The 15,531-nt window shown below is 36.0% G+C and overlaps 1 protein-coding gene and 1 long non-coding RNA gene across 3 annotated transcripts in view; one reads left to right on the top strand and one right to left on the bottom strand.

Annotated features, from left to right (window-relative positions):
- LOC105477357 (UDP-glucuronosyltransferase 2A2) overlaps positions 1–8,039 on the top strand; it is a 56,282-nt gene extending 48,243 nt beyond the window's left edge. For both annotated transcript variants that reach the window (XM_011733836.2, XM_011733835.2), the window contains 4 exons: positions 312–443; positions 1,446–1,533; positions 1,993–2,212; positions 6,784–8,039. In XM_011733836.2, the coding sequence (XP_011732138.1) occupies positions 312–443; positions 1,446–1,533; positions 1,993–2,212; positions 6,784–7,063 (720 nt within the window). In that variant the 3' untranslated portion in view covers positions 7,064–8,039. The remainder of the gene's footprint in view (positions 1–311; positions 444–1,445; positions 1,534–1,992; positions 2,213–6,783) is intronic.
- LOC105477359 (uncharacterized) overlaps positions 6,889–15,531 on the bottom strand; it is a 54,254-nt gene continuing 45,611 nt past the window's right edge. The window contains exon 5 of the long non-coding RNA XR_984626.2: positions 6,889–7,017. This is a non-coding gene — a long non-coding RNA (uncharacterized lncRNA). The remainder of the gene's footprint in view (positions 7,018–15,531) is intronic.

Raw genomic sequence — 15,531 nt, 5'->3', positions numbered from 1 at the left:
CTTAGCCAGGCACGGTGGCATGTGACTATAATTCCAGTTACTCAGGAGGCTGAGGTGTGAGAATCACTTGAACTGGGGAGGTGAGTTTGCAGTGAGCGGAGATCATGCCACTGCGCTCCAGTCTGGGCGACAGACAGAGACTCTGTCAAAAAAAAAAAAAAAGAAACTAGATCTTTCTACATGTCAGAAGACAGACCAGGTTAATAATTTCTCTGACATATATCTTAATTTAACCTACTTAAATGTGTAAGTAAACTTATTTTTTCTTATGATACTACACCTTTGTAATAGAAAATATATTATGTATGCAGGAAATGGAAGAATTTATCCAGAGCTCAGGTAAAGATGGTGTTGTGGTGTTTTCTCTGGGATCAATGGTCAAAAACCTTACAGAAGAAAAGGCCAATCTTATTGCCTCAGCCCTTGCCCAGATTCCACAGAAGGTCAGTACAGCCTGGGATCCTGGTACACAGCTTTTTACTAAGGGGAGGCACAGTGCGTCTAGTAATGTTCTTTCCATATGAAAATTGAAACTCATTATACACTGAGTACCATTAGTAACAGTTGTAAGTAAAATTGTGTAATATATTAAAATTATGTACATTAGCACATTGAATCATTTCCCTACTGAGCCTTGGCATTATTTTGGGAACGCATACTTTTTTGAAGTCATTTATTTTTAATGGAATAGAAATGAAAACTTTAAGCCCCCACTGAACTTTTACTATTTGAAATTTTTTTGTTCTCCACTGACTACTTTCAAAGCTTCTGAAGTTTGTTAGCTCCATGGCCCAGGAAAAGAGAGTGTGTATACACAAAGCAGGGAGAAATTATGCTAAAAATGTAATTCAAATGTCTAGGTTTTATTACAACTCTTATCAAAATGTAGTTGGTTTAGAAGTAGAAGTCTGGATTCAATTAGTCTTTCTAAGTTGAATAATCTCTAGCTAAAAACAATTAAAATTCAAATATTATAGTCCAACAACATGCATCTTCTGATTTATGTTATTCAATTAACCTTCATTTTTAACTCTACAATTTTGCATTACTATTCTTTTTATATTTCTATTCATGAAACATCCTAGGACTCTTTATATTTATGTATTGGTTAAAGCACCTAACACGCTTCATGATTTTTCTCCTCCATGTTGTGATTGATTAAACTGGTCTTGTTTATGTTCTATTTCTTCACTTAAAATATAACTTCCAAAAGCTTTTAAGTGATAAATATCAAAACAATAATACTATACTTAATAGATTATTAGTACAAGACTTTACAAAAAGGTAGATATAACAGTCCTACTATATATCTCAACATTTGTAAACTTCTGCTTACATAATTGCCATCTTCCATGTAGCTGGCTAAATGATTTCTAAATAATTCTACCAACTTAAAATGTCCTCATTGTGTTTTTCTTGCAAAATTAAAGCACAATTTTCCACAGGTTTTATGGAGATACGTAGGAAAGAAACCAGCCACATTAGGAAACAATACTCAGCTCTATGATTGGATACCCCAGAATGATCTTCTTGGTAAGACAGTTGGAAAAGAAAAGCTGTACAGTGGGACAATAGACAAGTTAAGTAACTCTTTAATAGAAAATACATTCCATAAATTTTTAATAATTTAAAATTTTGACACCCAATTTTAAAGCAGATGTAATTACCTAATTGGCGGTTAATTTTATAGATTCGTATTTTCTGTTTCACAAAAGAGCATTTTCAGTTAAGATTAATTACACTTCACGTTTCATTTTCAGTTCAGATACCATCTCTTCAGTAATATATTCCCAGAAAATGCAAATGCTGTTAGTTACTGCTTTTCCTGGGATCACAGTTTTCTGAGAGGGCAACGCCCTCTGTGATCTGCTTTTGTAGAAAATGTATCCTTCTTTAGAGAGTTATGTTATAGCTTTTGGACCCCTTCTGTCTCTCAAATTCTGCTAATGTGTTATTATTACACACCCACTTCTCACTCCATCCTCAAATCAGGTCATCCCAAAACCAAAGCTTTTATCACTCATGGCGGAACTAACGGGATCTATGAAGCTATTTACCACGGAGTCCCTATGGTGGGAGTTCCCATGTTTGCTGATCAGCCTGATAACATTGCTCACATGAAGGCCAAAGGAGCAGCTGTGGAAGTGAACCTGAACACAATGACAAGTGTGGATTTGCTTAGCGCTTTGAGAACAGTCATTAATGAACCTTCGTAAGTACTAAGCCTCCTAAAGACTTGTCTAACATTAATTACGTTTTTTATAATACCAGAAAATGTACATTCTTTAATACTTTTGTAATTATTTTCCAGTAACAACCATAACCTGTCCAATATAAAAACTATTTTATTTGCCAAACTGCTGAAGTGATTTCCTGAAATCGGAAAAAAAAGAAAATCCTAAGACTTCAAATATTCTTCCAATATTTTTCAAAATAAAGAATGCTATGATTATATATATTCTCATTTTTTTTCTGGGTAATCTGCTTAATTTTATAAACTAATTAGTAAGTATGTACATATTATAAACTAATCAGTAAATACAAAATTGAAATGATAATATGCCCACTAATAATCATTCAGAAATAACTATTAACACTGAGTATTTACCATTCTATACCTTTCATTAGTGTATGTATACACACAGAGAGAAAATATATAGGGTAGTTAATAATTGTTTAAATATTGATTGGTACTATCTGTGATATTTTAAATAAAATTTAAGTATAATTTTATCTGATTTAGCTTTTAGATTGAAATGAATATATAAAATATATTGAGCTATATATAGACACATAGCTTAGTATATAATATGTATGTCTCTATATATAGCTTAGTAGATTGTGTGTGTGTGTGTATGTCTATATATATATATACTTGTGTCTTATCTTTTTTCTCTGAAAGATTTCACCAAATCTAGGAAATAATATGATCTATGTATATGTAATTTTGAGTCTTTATTTTTGATGATATGTTTTAATTTTAGCCACATATAGTTCAACTCCTGCTTTGAAATTTATCTCTATTTCATTCCAAATTTGTATTACTTATATTGTAATTTTACTTTACCAATATTTGTCATTTTTTCTCACATTTATTTAGTCTTTTTCCTATATTTTAAGTGACTCAGTGTTCACCACTGAATTACAGATTATTTATTCTAAAATATTTACAATTTATTTCTTGACTGATTATCTCACATGGAATTTTATTCCAGTAAAGACTTTGATATTGAATTCTCCGAGATAATGTTTAGCAATATTCTCTCACTGCTTTGTTATGAGAATGACTTCTATCTGAATATAATTTATTTAGCTCTTGCTTTCTTTCCTTCAGACCTGTGGAAATATCACTCATGGCCTTCCATTTCAAATTGTGCTATAGGATTTCTGAGTCATGCCTGACCATTTTATCATTTTGCTTTCTTTTCAATTTGGAAAAAGAAATTGTTACTTTTTAAAAATCAGAAACTCAATTATGGTATATTCTTACAAATTATTTTATATATTTTTCTTCAGTTATACTGTGTCCTTACAGCACTGTTAATCTAGCATTAAAAAAATCCAGTTTTTCTTTTCAGAAATTAATTCTTTTGTGTATTATTTCTTAGAATACCTTTTATGTCCATTTTTTATCTTTAATTCTGGAGCACCAGTTTAGTCTTCCCTATGATAAAATATTTTGGTATGTTTTCCTCTATTATTTCCTAATTGTTCTAATCAATTTTTACTATTCTTAATTCATTGAGATTGTCTCAAATAGTTCACAAATTAGTAAATTCATTATTTTTACCATGAGCATTGCTTGCTATTTCTAATTTCTTTATTAATTCTTTAAACTGCCATTTTTAACAACTTATTTCATCAGCTCACCTATCTCCTTACCACTTCCTCTTGCTTTATAAATCAATTTTGATAGTGTATTCATTACCCTCCCGCTGTTATTATATTTTGAATCTCCTCTTCTTTGGACTATATGCCATACCTAAATGCATTTTTAGTTTCTCATTTATTTTTCAATATATGTAAGTGGTTATCAGGCTGTTATTTTTTCTTGGTCTTGGTGTTTGCTCTGAATTTGGGTAGGTGCCTTAAACTTGCTTCTATGTTGTATTGGACTTAATTGTTTTCATGTAGAGTCAAAGCTTGAAGAATAGATGTAACCTTTCATTCAGTTTTCCTGAAGGCTGAGATTCAGGAAGTAGAGGAGAAGGTAAACTCGGATGGAATTTAGTGCTTTTCCTTAATGGAACTAACCTGCTAAAAATATCTATTCAGTGTCCTTTGCCGGGCATTTTAGACACGGGGGCAAGTGTACTCATTTCAGAAAAGAAAGACACTCAATACTTGGTTTAGATTCATACCAAGACTCAGCCCTGGTTGTCCACTTTTGCTTCCCATCCACATTCAAATTAATTGACTTTTATTAATACATACATGTTGTATAAGTCATAATTTTAGAAATCATAATGCAGGAGCTAAGTGGTGGGTTAGGAGCTTCTGCAAGACTCAGTATGAACTTTTTTTGACTTCAGTGTCTAGTCAATTAGACTATTACAAAATTGTTAGTGGCTGACAATTTGGTTCATTTTATTAATTATCAGCATAGGTGCGGTCTGTGATTCTCTTTAACTCTAATGCTTAAAATGATCATTAAATATTATTGTTGACTTGAAAACTGTAAACCAAAAATAAAATTCTAAGCCTCCCACCCAACCATCTGAATGGACTTCCTCCTCAGCCAGGCCTCCTTTAAATTTAATCTTAGAGTCTGTTTTAGGCCATGATGGGAAGTGAGGGTCAAACATGCCTCAGTATACCTCTCTGGCATTAGCATCAACACAGACTTTAAGTCTGATAAGAAACATTTCACAACCTATTCTCTCTGAAGCCTACTACCTGAAGGCTCCCTCTGCAAATAAGGACTTGGGTCTTTGCAATCCTTTATCTTAACCAAGGCATTCCTTCCCTTTGATCACAGGTCTTTAGACAAACTCAACCAATTGTCAACCAGAAAATGTTTAAATATAGCTGTAGCCTGGATGTACCTCCACTTCAAGTTGTCCCACTTTTCTAAACCAAACCGATGTATTTCTTAAATGTATTTGATTAATGTTTATGCCTTCCTAAAATGTAAAAACCAAGTTGCATCCCCAAAACCTTGGGCACATATGCTAAGGACCTCCTGAGGGCTGTGTCATGGGCCATGAACACTCATATTATGCTATAAGTAAATATCTTCAAATATTTTAGATTTTGACTCATTTCATTGACAAAAATATTGATGCAATAAACAAGAACTATAAATACTGTGAGAAGTTTCTAAAAAAAATGCCTAAAAATTATTTAATTTAAAATACCGTCACTTTAACCCTAAACCAAATACTACCTCTGGGAACACAGGGTACAGTTTAGAGTATACATATGGATGTGTTTATACTCCATTCTGTTATTCATTAAAGCAATTAATAAACATTAACAATTACATTTGAATAGATAGACCATCATAAGCTAATTATTCAGAATATTTTAACATATCAGTCATAAAACATTAGTGTATAATAAAACATGAAATAATGAATTTTTGAGTATGGTCTTTGTCCCACATCATTTATAGGAAAACATGTTTTCTTCTTCTTATTATTTTTTGATTCACATGTAGAAATTTATTTATTGTCTAAAGTATATTAGGATGATCCATGTGAAATTACTGTCTTGACCCTACCTAAGGTTCAGTGCAGTTGCAAGTATGAATATTCTTTTTCACTAGATAGACACACACACACACACACACACTCAACACATGTAAACTACTTCTGCTGCTTAATCTAGTGTACCATGTTCTCTTGTAAATGATCACCATATTCCCCATTCCCCAGTCCTAACAATGTCCTGCCAACACCAGGACATCTCTACACAGACCCTTTACCTTCTCTCATCTTCATGACTCCAGGCTGGAACTTTTATTCCAGACACAAACCAAAATGAAACCTACTAACTTTGGTTTAACAACTGGGGAAACTGCAAGTGAAGACATAATTTGCCTTTTAAATATGTAGATATCCATCCAATATTGTTTGAGAAGCTATTAGAACTGTTATCTCTGTGACTATTGCTATTGTGATGGTAAGTTGATTAAGAGCTCTAATTCTAGGGAGATGTTTCAATTGAAACATCAAAGTTCAGGTACTTGGATATGCCACTTCTTAAATCACCAGAGTAGTTTTGTTCAGTCTTCATGTTACAGATACAGACACTGTCCTTTTCATCACAAACATACAAATGTGTGCCACAGAGTAATTATCACAGTGCCAACATCTTAGAACTGTCAAATGACTCACTAATGCTGACTGCCAATGTCCTTTGTCTGTCATATGAACTAGTCAGACATTAGAAGATATGCTTATGTATGTGTTCAATGATTTTTATCCCACCATATTAGGTTATGAACCATCTTGGTCTTGGAATCATCCTGCACAGTATAATTCACACAGTATCAAAATTACTTTTGGAAAAATTATGCTAGATATATATGTTTACAACTGGCTTACTCTACTTTTTTATGTCTACATTTGATCATACTTGTGTTAAGAATATATTTCATCCACATCTTCCCTTTCGTAACTCTTAAAATCCTATGCACTAGCAAAGTTCATGCAAAAATTATATTCTTGCTCAACATAATTACGGCCTTTAACTTGTATAGCAAATATGTATCACACGTTTATCTTCAATGAAAATGAAAACAAAAATTATCTAATTTCTGCCTATTTATTTGTCTTCTAGTTATAAAGAGAATGCTATGAGGTTATCAAGAATTCACCATGATCAACTTGTAAAGCCCCTGGATCGAGCAGTCTTCTGGATCGAGTTTGTCATGCGCCACAAAGGAGCCAAGCACCTGCGCCCAGCTGCCCACAACCTCACCTGGTTCCAGTACCACTCTTTGGATGTAATCGGGTTCTTGCTGGTCTGTGTGACAATGGCTATATTTTTGGTCATACAATGTTGTTTGTTTTCCTGTCAAAAATTTGGTAAGATAGGAAAGAAGAAAAAAAGAGAATAGGTCAAGAGAAAGAGGAAATTCTATATATATATAAAATTTTTATATATATATAAGTTTGGCAAAATCCTGAATGTTATAGTCTTATTAATTCCAGCCAAAAGGAGTTTAACAAAAACACATCTCCCATCCTGTTTCCAAATTTTCTATTTCTCTACCTGCAATAAGCCTACTGATAAACCCTAGATTTTGGCATGATTATCATTAACTTGTGAGTTGTAGTCTTCTATTTCTCCTTTGTCTTTCCCTGCTGACTATACCCTCTTCCTTTCACTCTTCTGACACAAGGATACTACCTAATTTTAAATATGTTCTATTCATAGTATCAAATTATTTTATAGTTCACCTTAATTAATGATTAACATTATGCTGAATCCTGGTAATGCATACAGTGTAGATAGAATTTGATAGGTGTAAGGAAGAGTCAAATTCACAAGTTTTCATATACCAAATAATTCAGGGAGCCACCATAGGACAGTAGTGTGTTATGAGAAGGGTAATGATTTCCTTGTTTTAATAAAAATAAACTCTTCTGTGTGCTCAATTTTGCAGGAGTTAGAGAATGAATTTTAAGTGTGATGTGCATCCCTATTTAATGTCTACAAAATTTTTATTGAGCATATCCAGAAAATCACAGTGTAACTTGCCTGCCTTTCTTCAACATATATTCTTATATAAGCTGTAGTGGAAGATTTGGGTACTGTCTTTAATAAATAAATCAATTGACTCTTTGATTTCAAAGTGAAAGTTCTATGTTATATATTGAAGGTGAACAGATCATATATAGAGGATATAATAAAGAAAAATCTAGAAAATAATAAGTAATTTTATAAAATTTTTAGTTAAGTGTTCAAATAATTACATTAAATATCAATTAATTATGTTTAAAAAACACTAATGTTCATAATATATAATCACCATTTATAATCAAAAGTTTGATTTTATGCTGAAAAATAAAAAATGCTTACTTGGAATTTGAGGTCATTGCATTATTTTTGTCTTTATCTTCCACAAATTTAAATTTATCAATTAATTGTTATGCTGTGTATGTAAAAGACTAAGAGCTTGACCAAGGATATGGTATAATAAATTTTTACCAATGGAAAGCACTAGTTGGAGGCAAATGCTTTTACTTGATTCAGCTTTGCATTAATTTAATAAATATATTAAAGATTTTGCTTTATTTATCCTTTATAAATTTAATGACATTTCTAACTAAAGTGTTAATTTCAATATTGGAAATTGAGAAGATAAATTACATTCACTGGCTTAGTAAAATTTTTGAAATTCTTTCTTTCATTCTTTCTTTTTTCAATTTTACATTATTTTAAGTTCCAGGATGCATGTGCAGGTTTGTTACATAGCAAACGTGTGCCATGGTGGTTTGCTGCACCTATCAGCCCATCACCTAGGTATTAAACCTAGCATGCATTACCTACAGGCATATAGCTAGACATACACTCACTTTTAATAGTTTGTAAAATCTGGAAATATAGCCAAACATAGAGTCAACTGATATTTGACAAGAATGCAAAACTATACAAGGAAGAAAAAAATAGTCTCTTTAACAAATACCAGTGGGCAAACAGATTTATCAATATTCAAAAGAATAAAATTGAACCCCTTACCTCAAGCCATATATAAAAATGGACTCAAAAATAGATGATTTTAAAAAATCCAAATATAAAAGCAAGAACTATAAAACTCTTAGCAGGAAGAATATGGGTATAACTTTCTAACCCTGAATTTTGCAAGGTTTTTAGATATGACACCAAAAGCAGAAGCAATCAAATTAAAATTGATAAATTGGACTTCACTGAAATTAATTTTTTTGTACATCCAAGAACACCATCACTAAAGTCTGAAGAGAAAACAGACTTTGGAGGGTATAGTTGCAAATTACATACATGGTAAATGACTTGTGTAAGAAATTTATAAAGAAAGCTCACAGCTCAATGATTAAAAAAACAAAAACAAAAACAAAAAAACCCACAAATGACCCAATTCAAAAATGTGCATAAGATCTGAACAGGCATTTCTCTAAGGAATATGTAAATGTCCAATAAGGACAAATGAACAAATGTAATGTCCAATAAGAACAAACGAGAAAAATGCTCTGCATCATTAGGTTCAACATTATTACAGGAAAATGTTAGTAAAAATCACAATGAGATACCACTTCACCCTTACTAACACGGCTATTATCAAAAAGATAAATAAATAAAAGTGTTGGCAAGGATGTGGAGAATTTGGAATCTTCATACTTTGCTTGTGTGAATCAAAAATTATTCAGGCATTTTGAAACAATCTGCCAGTTTATCAAAAGTTTACACATAGAGTTACAATATGACCCAGCAATTCTACTTCTAGTAGTATACCAGAGACAAATGACAATAAGTCTATACAAAATTAATACATGCATATTGATAAACAACATCTTAACCAAAACTGGAAGGAAAGCTACAGTCATCATTGATAAATGAATAAACAATATGATGTAGAATATTATTTGGCAATAAAAATAATGAAGTCTTGATGCATGCTATACCATTAATGAAACTTTTAAAAACACTATACTAAGTATAGATGTCAAACAACAAAGATCACATACTGTGTAAGTCCCTTCATATGAAATGCTCTTAATAGGAAAATCAGTAGAGATAAAAAGTAGAGGAACCGGGCACAGTGGCTCACGCCTGTAATCTCAGCACTTTGGGAGGCACGAGCTCAGGAGATCGAGACCACGGTGAAACTGCGTCACTACTAAAAATTCAAAAAACTAGCCGGGAGCGGTGGCGGGCTCCTGTAGTCCCAGCTACTCGGGAGCTGAGGCAGGAGAATGGCGTGAACTGAGGCAGGAGAATGGCGTGAACCCGGGAGGCGGAGCTTGCAGTGAGCCGAGATGGCACCACTACACTCCAGTCTGGGCGACAGAGTGAGACTCCGTCTCAAAAAAAAAAAAAAAAAAAGGAGGATAAGGAAAGGCTGAGGGTACAGTGTTTCTTTTGGTGGGTGATAAAATACTCTAAATCTTGTTGTAGTTGTTGAGAAATTCTATGAATATACGATTAACCATTGAATTGTATATTAAAAACTTTGTTTTGGAAGACAGGGTTCACTTGTCACCAAGGCTGGAGTGCAGTATTGCAATCTCTACTCACTGCAGCCTCAACCTCCTGGGCTCATGGCGTCCTCCCACCTCAGCCTCCCAAGTAGCAGGGACTGCAGGTGCACACCACCACAGCCAGCTAATTGTTCGTTTTGTTTTTGTTTTTGTTTTGTTTTGTTTTTGTAGAGATGAGGATTCACTGTGTTACCCTTGTTGATATCAAATCCCTGGGTTTAAGCAACCCACCTTCCTGGGTTTCACAAAGTCCTGCGATTACAGACGTGAGTCATTGCACCCGGCCATTGAGTTGTACACTTTAAACTGATAAATATATGATATGTGTTTTGTATGTGTACAAACTTTTTACACACAAAAGTATCTTGAACGGTGACATCCAAGAAATGGTAATTCAGCTGTATAATTACTTTATCTTCAGTTCTGTGTCAAGGAGACTGCAGACAAAGAAGTCTCCATTTGTCACTGTACTTGACACTTCACAAACCTCTTACATGACTTAGGTGTCTAGAAAACACAAGTTCAACTCTTACTGGGGAGTAAAACACTTGTAATTTTAAAAGACACATTAACACACACTTGTAAGCATGAGATCATCTGCCTTTTCTTGATCCATGTGCCATCCAGAAACTGTGATTGTTCAGATAATGTATTTACTTTGACATTGCTATGGTTTGAATGTGTCCCTTCCAAAATTCAGGTGTTGCCAATGTGACAGATTATGAGGAGGGTCCTCTTAGAGGTGATATTGCCTTCTTCGTTAATGGGATGAAGGCCTTTATAGAAGAGGATTCAAGCAGCATTCAGCAGGCTTGCTTTTCCACCACATGAAGATACAGAATTGGTCACTTTTGCCATTCCACTTCCATCATGTGAGGATGCAGCAAGAAGGCTTTCCCTAGATACCAGCATCTTGCTCTTTAACTTGCCAGCCTCCAGAACTGTGAGAAAACAATTTCTGTTCTTGGTAAATTATCCAGTCTCATGTATCTTGCTATAACAGCAAAGCTGTGTAAGCCAGATGCGTTGGAGTTTTCTTTTAAATACTTGATGATTTCTCCTTAGTTAGAAGCAACAGCAATAGCATAGAGAAATAAGCATTGCAGTTAACTAGGATGCCTGTGAAATGAACTTCAGTTTTGCTCCCCCTACAGTTGAGTTGTTACTTTAGGTAGAGTTGTGGAAAGGTGCTGGTAAAATATAGACATTGGATCAATACGAAGTGAATTGAGAACTGTAATGAAGTGAATTGAGAACTCATATGAAGTGAGTATTGAATAAACTTGTACAGAGAGGTCACGCAGTGACTGTTCTAGACCTTTATTTTCCATTTTCCTTGATCTCAATAGACTATCTAGTATTAAATTTGAACTTTTTAATACATGTTGCACTATAGATGGACTATAGAATTTTTTGACAGGATAGATCAATGCATAAAAGATGTGCCCAAAGATACATTTTGGACAGATATGGCACTACTATGAAACAATTATGGGGATATTCTGAATGTCATGAAAATCTTTGTAAAAATTTGGTTTTGAACAAGAAACTTTAAAAAAAAATACAAAATTTGAGGTTTTATGTCATTATTGCACCTGCCAGTGGTCTCAGTGGTAAGCTGCTGACTCAGCTACTAAAGCATCCTTTTTGTACAGTTTCTGTTTCTTTCCTGGAAACATACTGGAGAAATGTAGTGGAGGACTTCAATTACCTCTTTCCTACATGCGTGTTGTTCCGTCAAAATTTTATAATCAAATAACATAAATGGAGAACACAACATATATATGTGCGTGTGCTTTCTTTTGACTCTTGGTTTCAAACATTCAATAAGAAATGGGATCACTTTTAAAGTGTGCCATCAAGGCCTGGTGTGGTGGCTCATGCCTGTGTTCTCAGTTCTTTGGGAGGCTGAGGTGGGTGGATCATTTCAGGTCAGAAGTTTGAGACCAGCCTGGCCAGCATGGTGGAAACTTGTCTCACCTAAAAATGCAAAATTGGCTAGGCATGGTAGCGCATGACTGTATTTCCAGCTACTGGGGAAGGCTACCTCATCTTGAACTCGGGGTCAGAGGTTGCAGCGGGCCAGGATTGCGCCACTGTACTTCAGCGTGGGTGACGGAGTGAGATTCCGTCTCAAAAAATACGGTAAAAATGTGCCATCAAGTTAGAAGTTCTAAATTCGTGGTACAAGAATTGCCATAGATGTGCCTGAAAGAAACACACAGATGACCTTTTTCTGAGACAAGGTCTGTGTTGCACAGGCTGGAGTATGGTGGCAGGAGCATGGCTCACTGCAACCTCAACCTCCCAGGCTCAAGAGATCCACCTGCTTCAGACTTTCATGTAACTGGGACTACAGGCGTGTGCCACCATGAACAGCTGATAGTTTCACTTTTTGTAGAAAGGAGGGGGAATTTAACATTGTTGCCAGATTGATCTCGAACTCCTGGGCTCAAGCGATCTGCTCGCCTTGGTGCCCAAAGTGCTGGGATTACAGGTGAGTTTCTTTCTTTCTTTCTTTCTTTCTTTCTTTCTTTCTTTCTTTCTTTCTTTCTTTCTTTCTTTCTTTCTTTTTTTAAGAGACAGTCTTGGGGGCAGAGCAAGATGGCCAAAAAGGATAGCTCCAGTCTCCAGCTCCCAGCGCGAGCGACATAGAAGACAAGTGATTTCTGCATTATCAACTGAGGTACTGGGTTCATCTCACTGGGGAGTGCTGGATAATGGATGCTGGTCAGTTGTTGCAGCCTGACCAGCGAGAGCTGAAGCAGGGCGAGGCATTGCCTCACCCGGGAAGTGCAAGGGGGAAGGGAATCCCTTTTCCTAGTCAGGGGAACTGAGACACACAACACCTGGAAAATCGGGTAACTCCCACCCCAACACTGTGCTCTAAGCAAACGGGCACACCAGGAGATTATATCCCACACCTGGCTGGGAGGGTCCCACACCCACGGAGGCTTCCTCATTGCTAGCACAGCAGTCTGCGATCTAAAGGCAAGGCAGCAGCAAGGCTGGGGGAGGGGCGCCCGCCATTGCTGAGGCTTAAGTAGGTAAACAAAGCCCTGGGAAGATCAAACTGGGTGGAGCTTACAGCAGTTCAAGGAGACCTGCCAGTCTCTGTAGACTCCACCTCTGGGGACAGGGCACAGCTAAACAACAACAACAACAACAACAACAAAAAGCAGCAGAAACCTCTGCAGATGCAAGCGACTCTGACAGCTTTGAAGAGAGCGGTGGATCTCCCAACACGGAGGTTGATCTGAGAACAGACAGACTGTCTGCTCAAGTGGGTCCCTGACCCCTGAGTAACCTAACTGGGAGACATCCTCCACTAGGGGCAGACCGACACCCCACACCTCACACAGTGGAGTACACCGCTGAGAGGAAGCTTCCAAAGCAAGAATCAGACAGGTACACTTGCTGTTCAGCAGTATTCTATCTTCTGCAGCCTCTGCTGCTGACACCAAGGCAAACAGGGTCTGGAGTGGACCTCAAGCAATCACCAACAGACCTACAGCTGAAGGTCCTGACTGTTAAAAGGAAAACTAACAAACAGGAAGGACACCCACACCAAAACCCCATCAGTACGTCACCATCATCAAAGACCAGAGGCAGATAAAACCACAAAGATGGGGAAAAAGCAGGGCAGAAAAGCTGGAAATTCAAAAAATAAGAGCACATCTCCCCCTCCAAAGGAACGCAGCTCATCGCCAGCAATGGATCAAAGATGGATGGAGAATGACTTTGACGAGATGAGAGAAAGCTTCAGTCCATCAAACTTCTCAGAGCTAAAGGAGGAATTATGTACCCAGTGCAAAGAAATTAGAAAGCTTGAAAAAAGAGTGGAAGAATTGATAACTAGAATAATTAATGCAGAGAAGGCCATAAACGAATGGACAGAGATGAAAAACATGACAAGAGAAATAAGTGACAAATGCACAAGCTTCAGTAACCAACTCAATCAACTGGAAGAAAGAGTATCAGCGATTGAGGATCAAATGAATGAAATGAAGCGAGAAGAGAAATCTAAAGAAAAAAGAAGAAAAAAAAATGAACAAAGCCTGCAAGAAGTATAAGATTATGTAAAAAGACCAAATCTACGTCTGATTGGGGTGCCTGAAAGTGAGGGGGAAAATGGAACCAAGTTGGAAAACATCTTCAAGATATCATCCAGGAGAACTTCCCCAACCTAGTAGGGCAGGCCAATATTCAAATCCAGGAAATACAGAGAATGCCACAAAGATACTCCTCGAGAAGAGCAACTCCAAGACACATAATTGCCAGATTCAACAAAGTTGACATGAAGGAAAAAATCTTAAGGGCAGCCAGAGAGAAAGGTCGGGTTACCCACAAAGGGAAGCCCATCAGACTAACAGCAGATCTCTCGGCAGAAACTCTACAAGCCAGAAGAGAGTGGGGGCCAATATTCAACATTCTTAAAGAAAAGAATTTTAAACCCAGAATTTCATATCCAGCCAAACTAAGTTTCATAAGTGAAGGAGAAATAAAATCCTTTACAGACAAGCAAATGCTTAGAGATTTTGTCACCAGCAGGCCTGCCTTACAAGAGACTCTGAAGGAAGCACTAAACGTGGAAAGGAACAACCGGTACCAGCCATTGCAAAAACATGCCAAAATGTAAAGACCATCGAGGCTAGGAAGAAACTACATCAACTAACGAGCAAAATAACCAGTTAATATCATAATTGCAGGATCAAGTTCACACATCACAATATTAACCTTAAATGTAAATGGACTAAATGTTCCAATTAAAAGACACAGACTGGCAAACTGGATAAAGAGTCAAGACCCATCAGTATGCTGTATTCAGGAGACCCATCTCACATGCAGAGACATATATAGGCTCAAAATAAAGAGATGGAGGAAGATCTACCAAGCAAATGGAGAACAAAAAATAGCAGGGGTTGCAACCCTAGTCTCTGATAAAACAGACTTTAAACCATCAAAGATCAAAAGAGACAAAGAAGGCCATTACATAGTGGTAAAGGGATCAATTCAACAGGAAGAGCTAACTATCCTAAATATATATGCACCCAATACAGGAGCACCCAGATTCATAAAGCAAGTCCTTAGAGACTTACAAAGAGACTTAGACTCCCATACAATAATAATGGGAGACTTCAACACCCCACATTCAACATTAGATAGATCAACGAGACAGAAAGTTAACAAGGATATCCAGGAATTGAACTCATCTCTGCAGCAAGCAGACCTAATAAACATCTACAGAACTCTCCACCCCAAATCAACAGAATATACATTCTTCTCAGCACCACATCACACTTATTCCAAAATTGACCACATATTTGGAAGTAAAGCACTCCTCAGC

The sequence above is a fragment of the Macaca nemestrina genome, chromosome 3 (genome assembly GCF_043159975.1).
Source record: "Macaca nemestrina isolate mMacNem1 chromosome 3, mMacNem.hap1, whole genome shotgun sequence".
Classification (NCBI taxonomy): Eukaryota; Metazoa; Chordata; class Mammalia; order Primates; family Cercopithecidae; genus Macaca; species Macaca nemestrina.
This window is presented reverse-complemented; position numbering and strand designations above follow the sequence as displayed.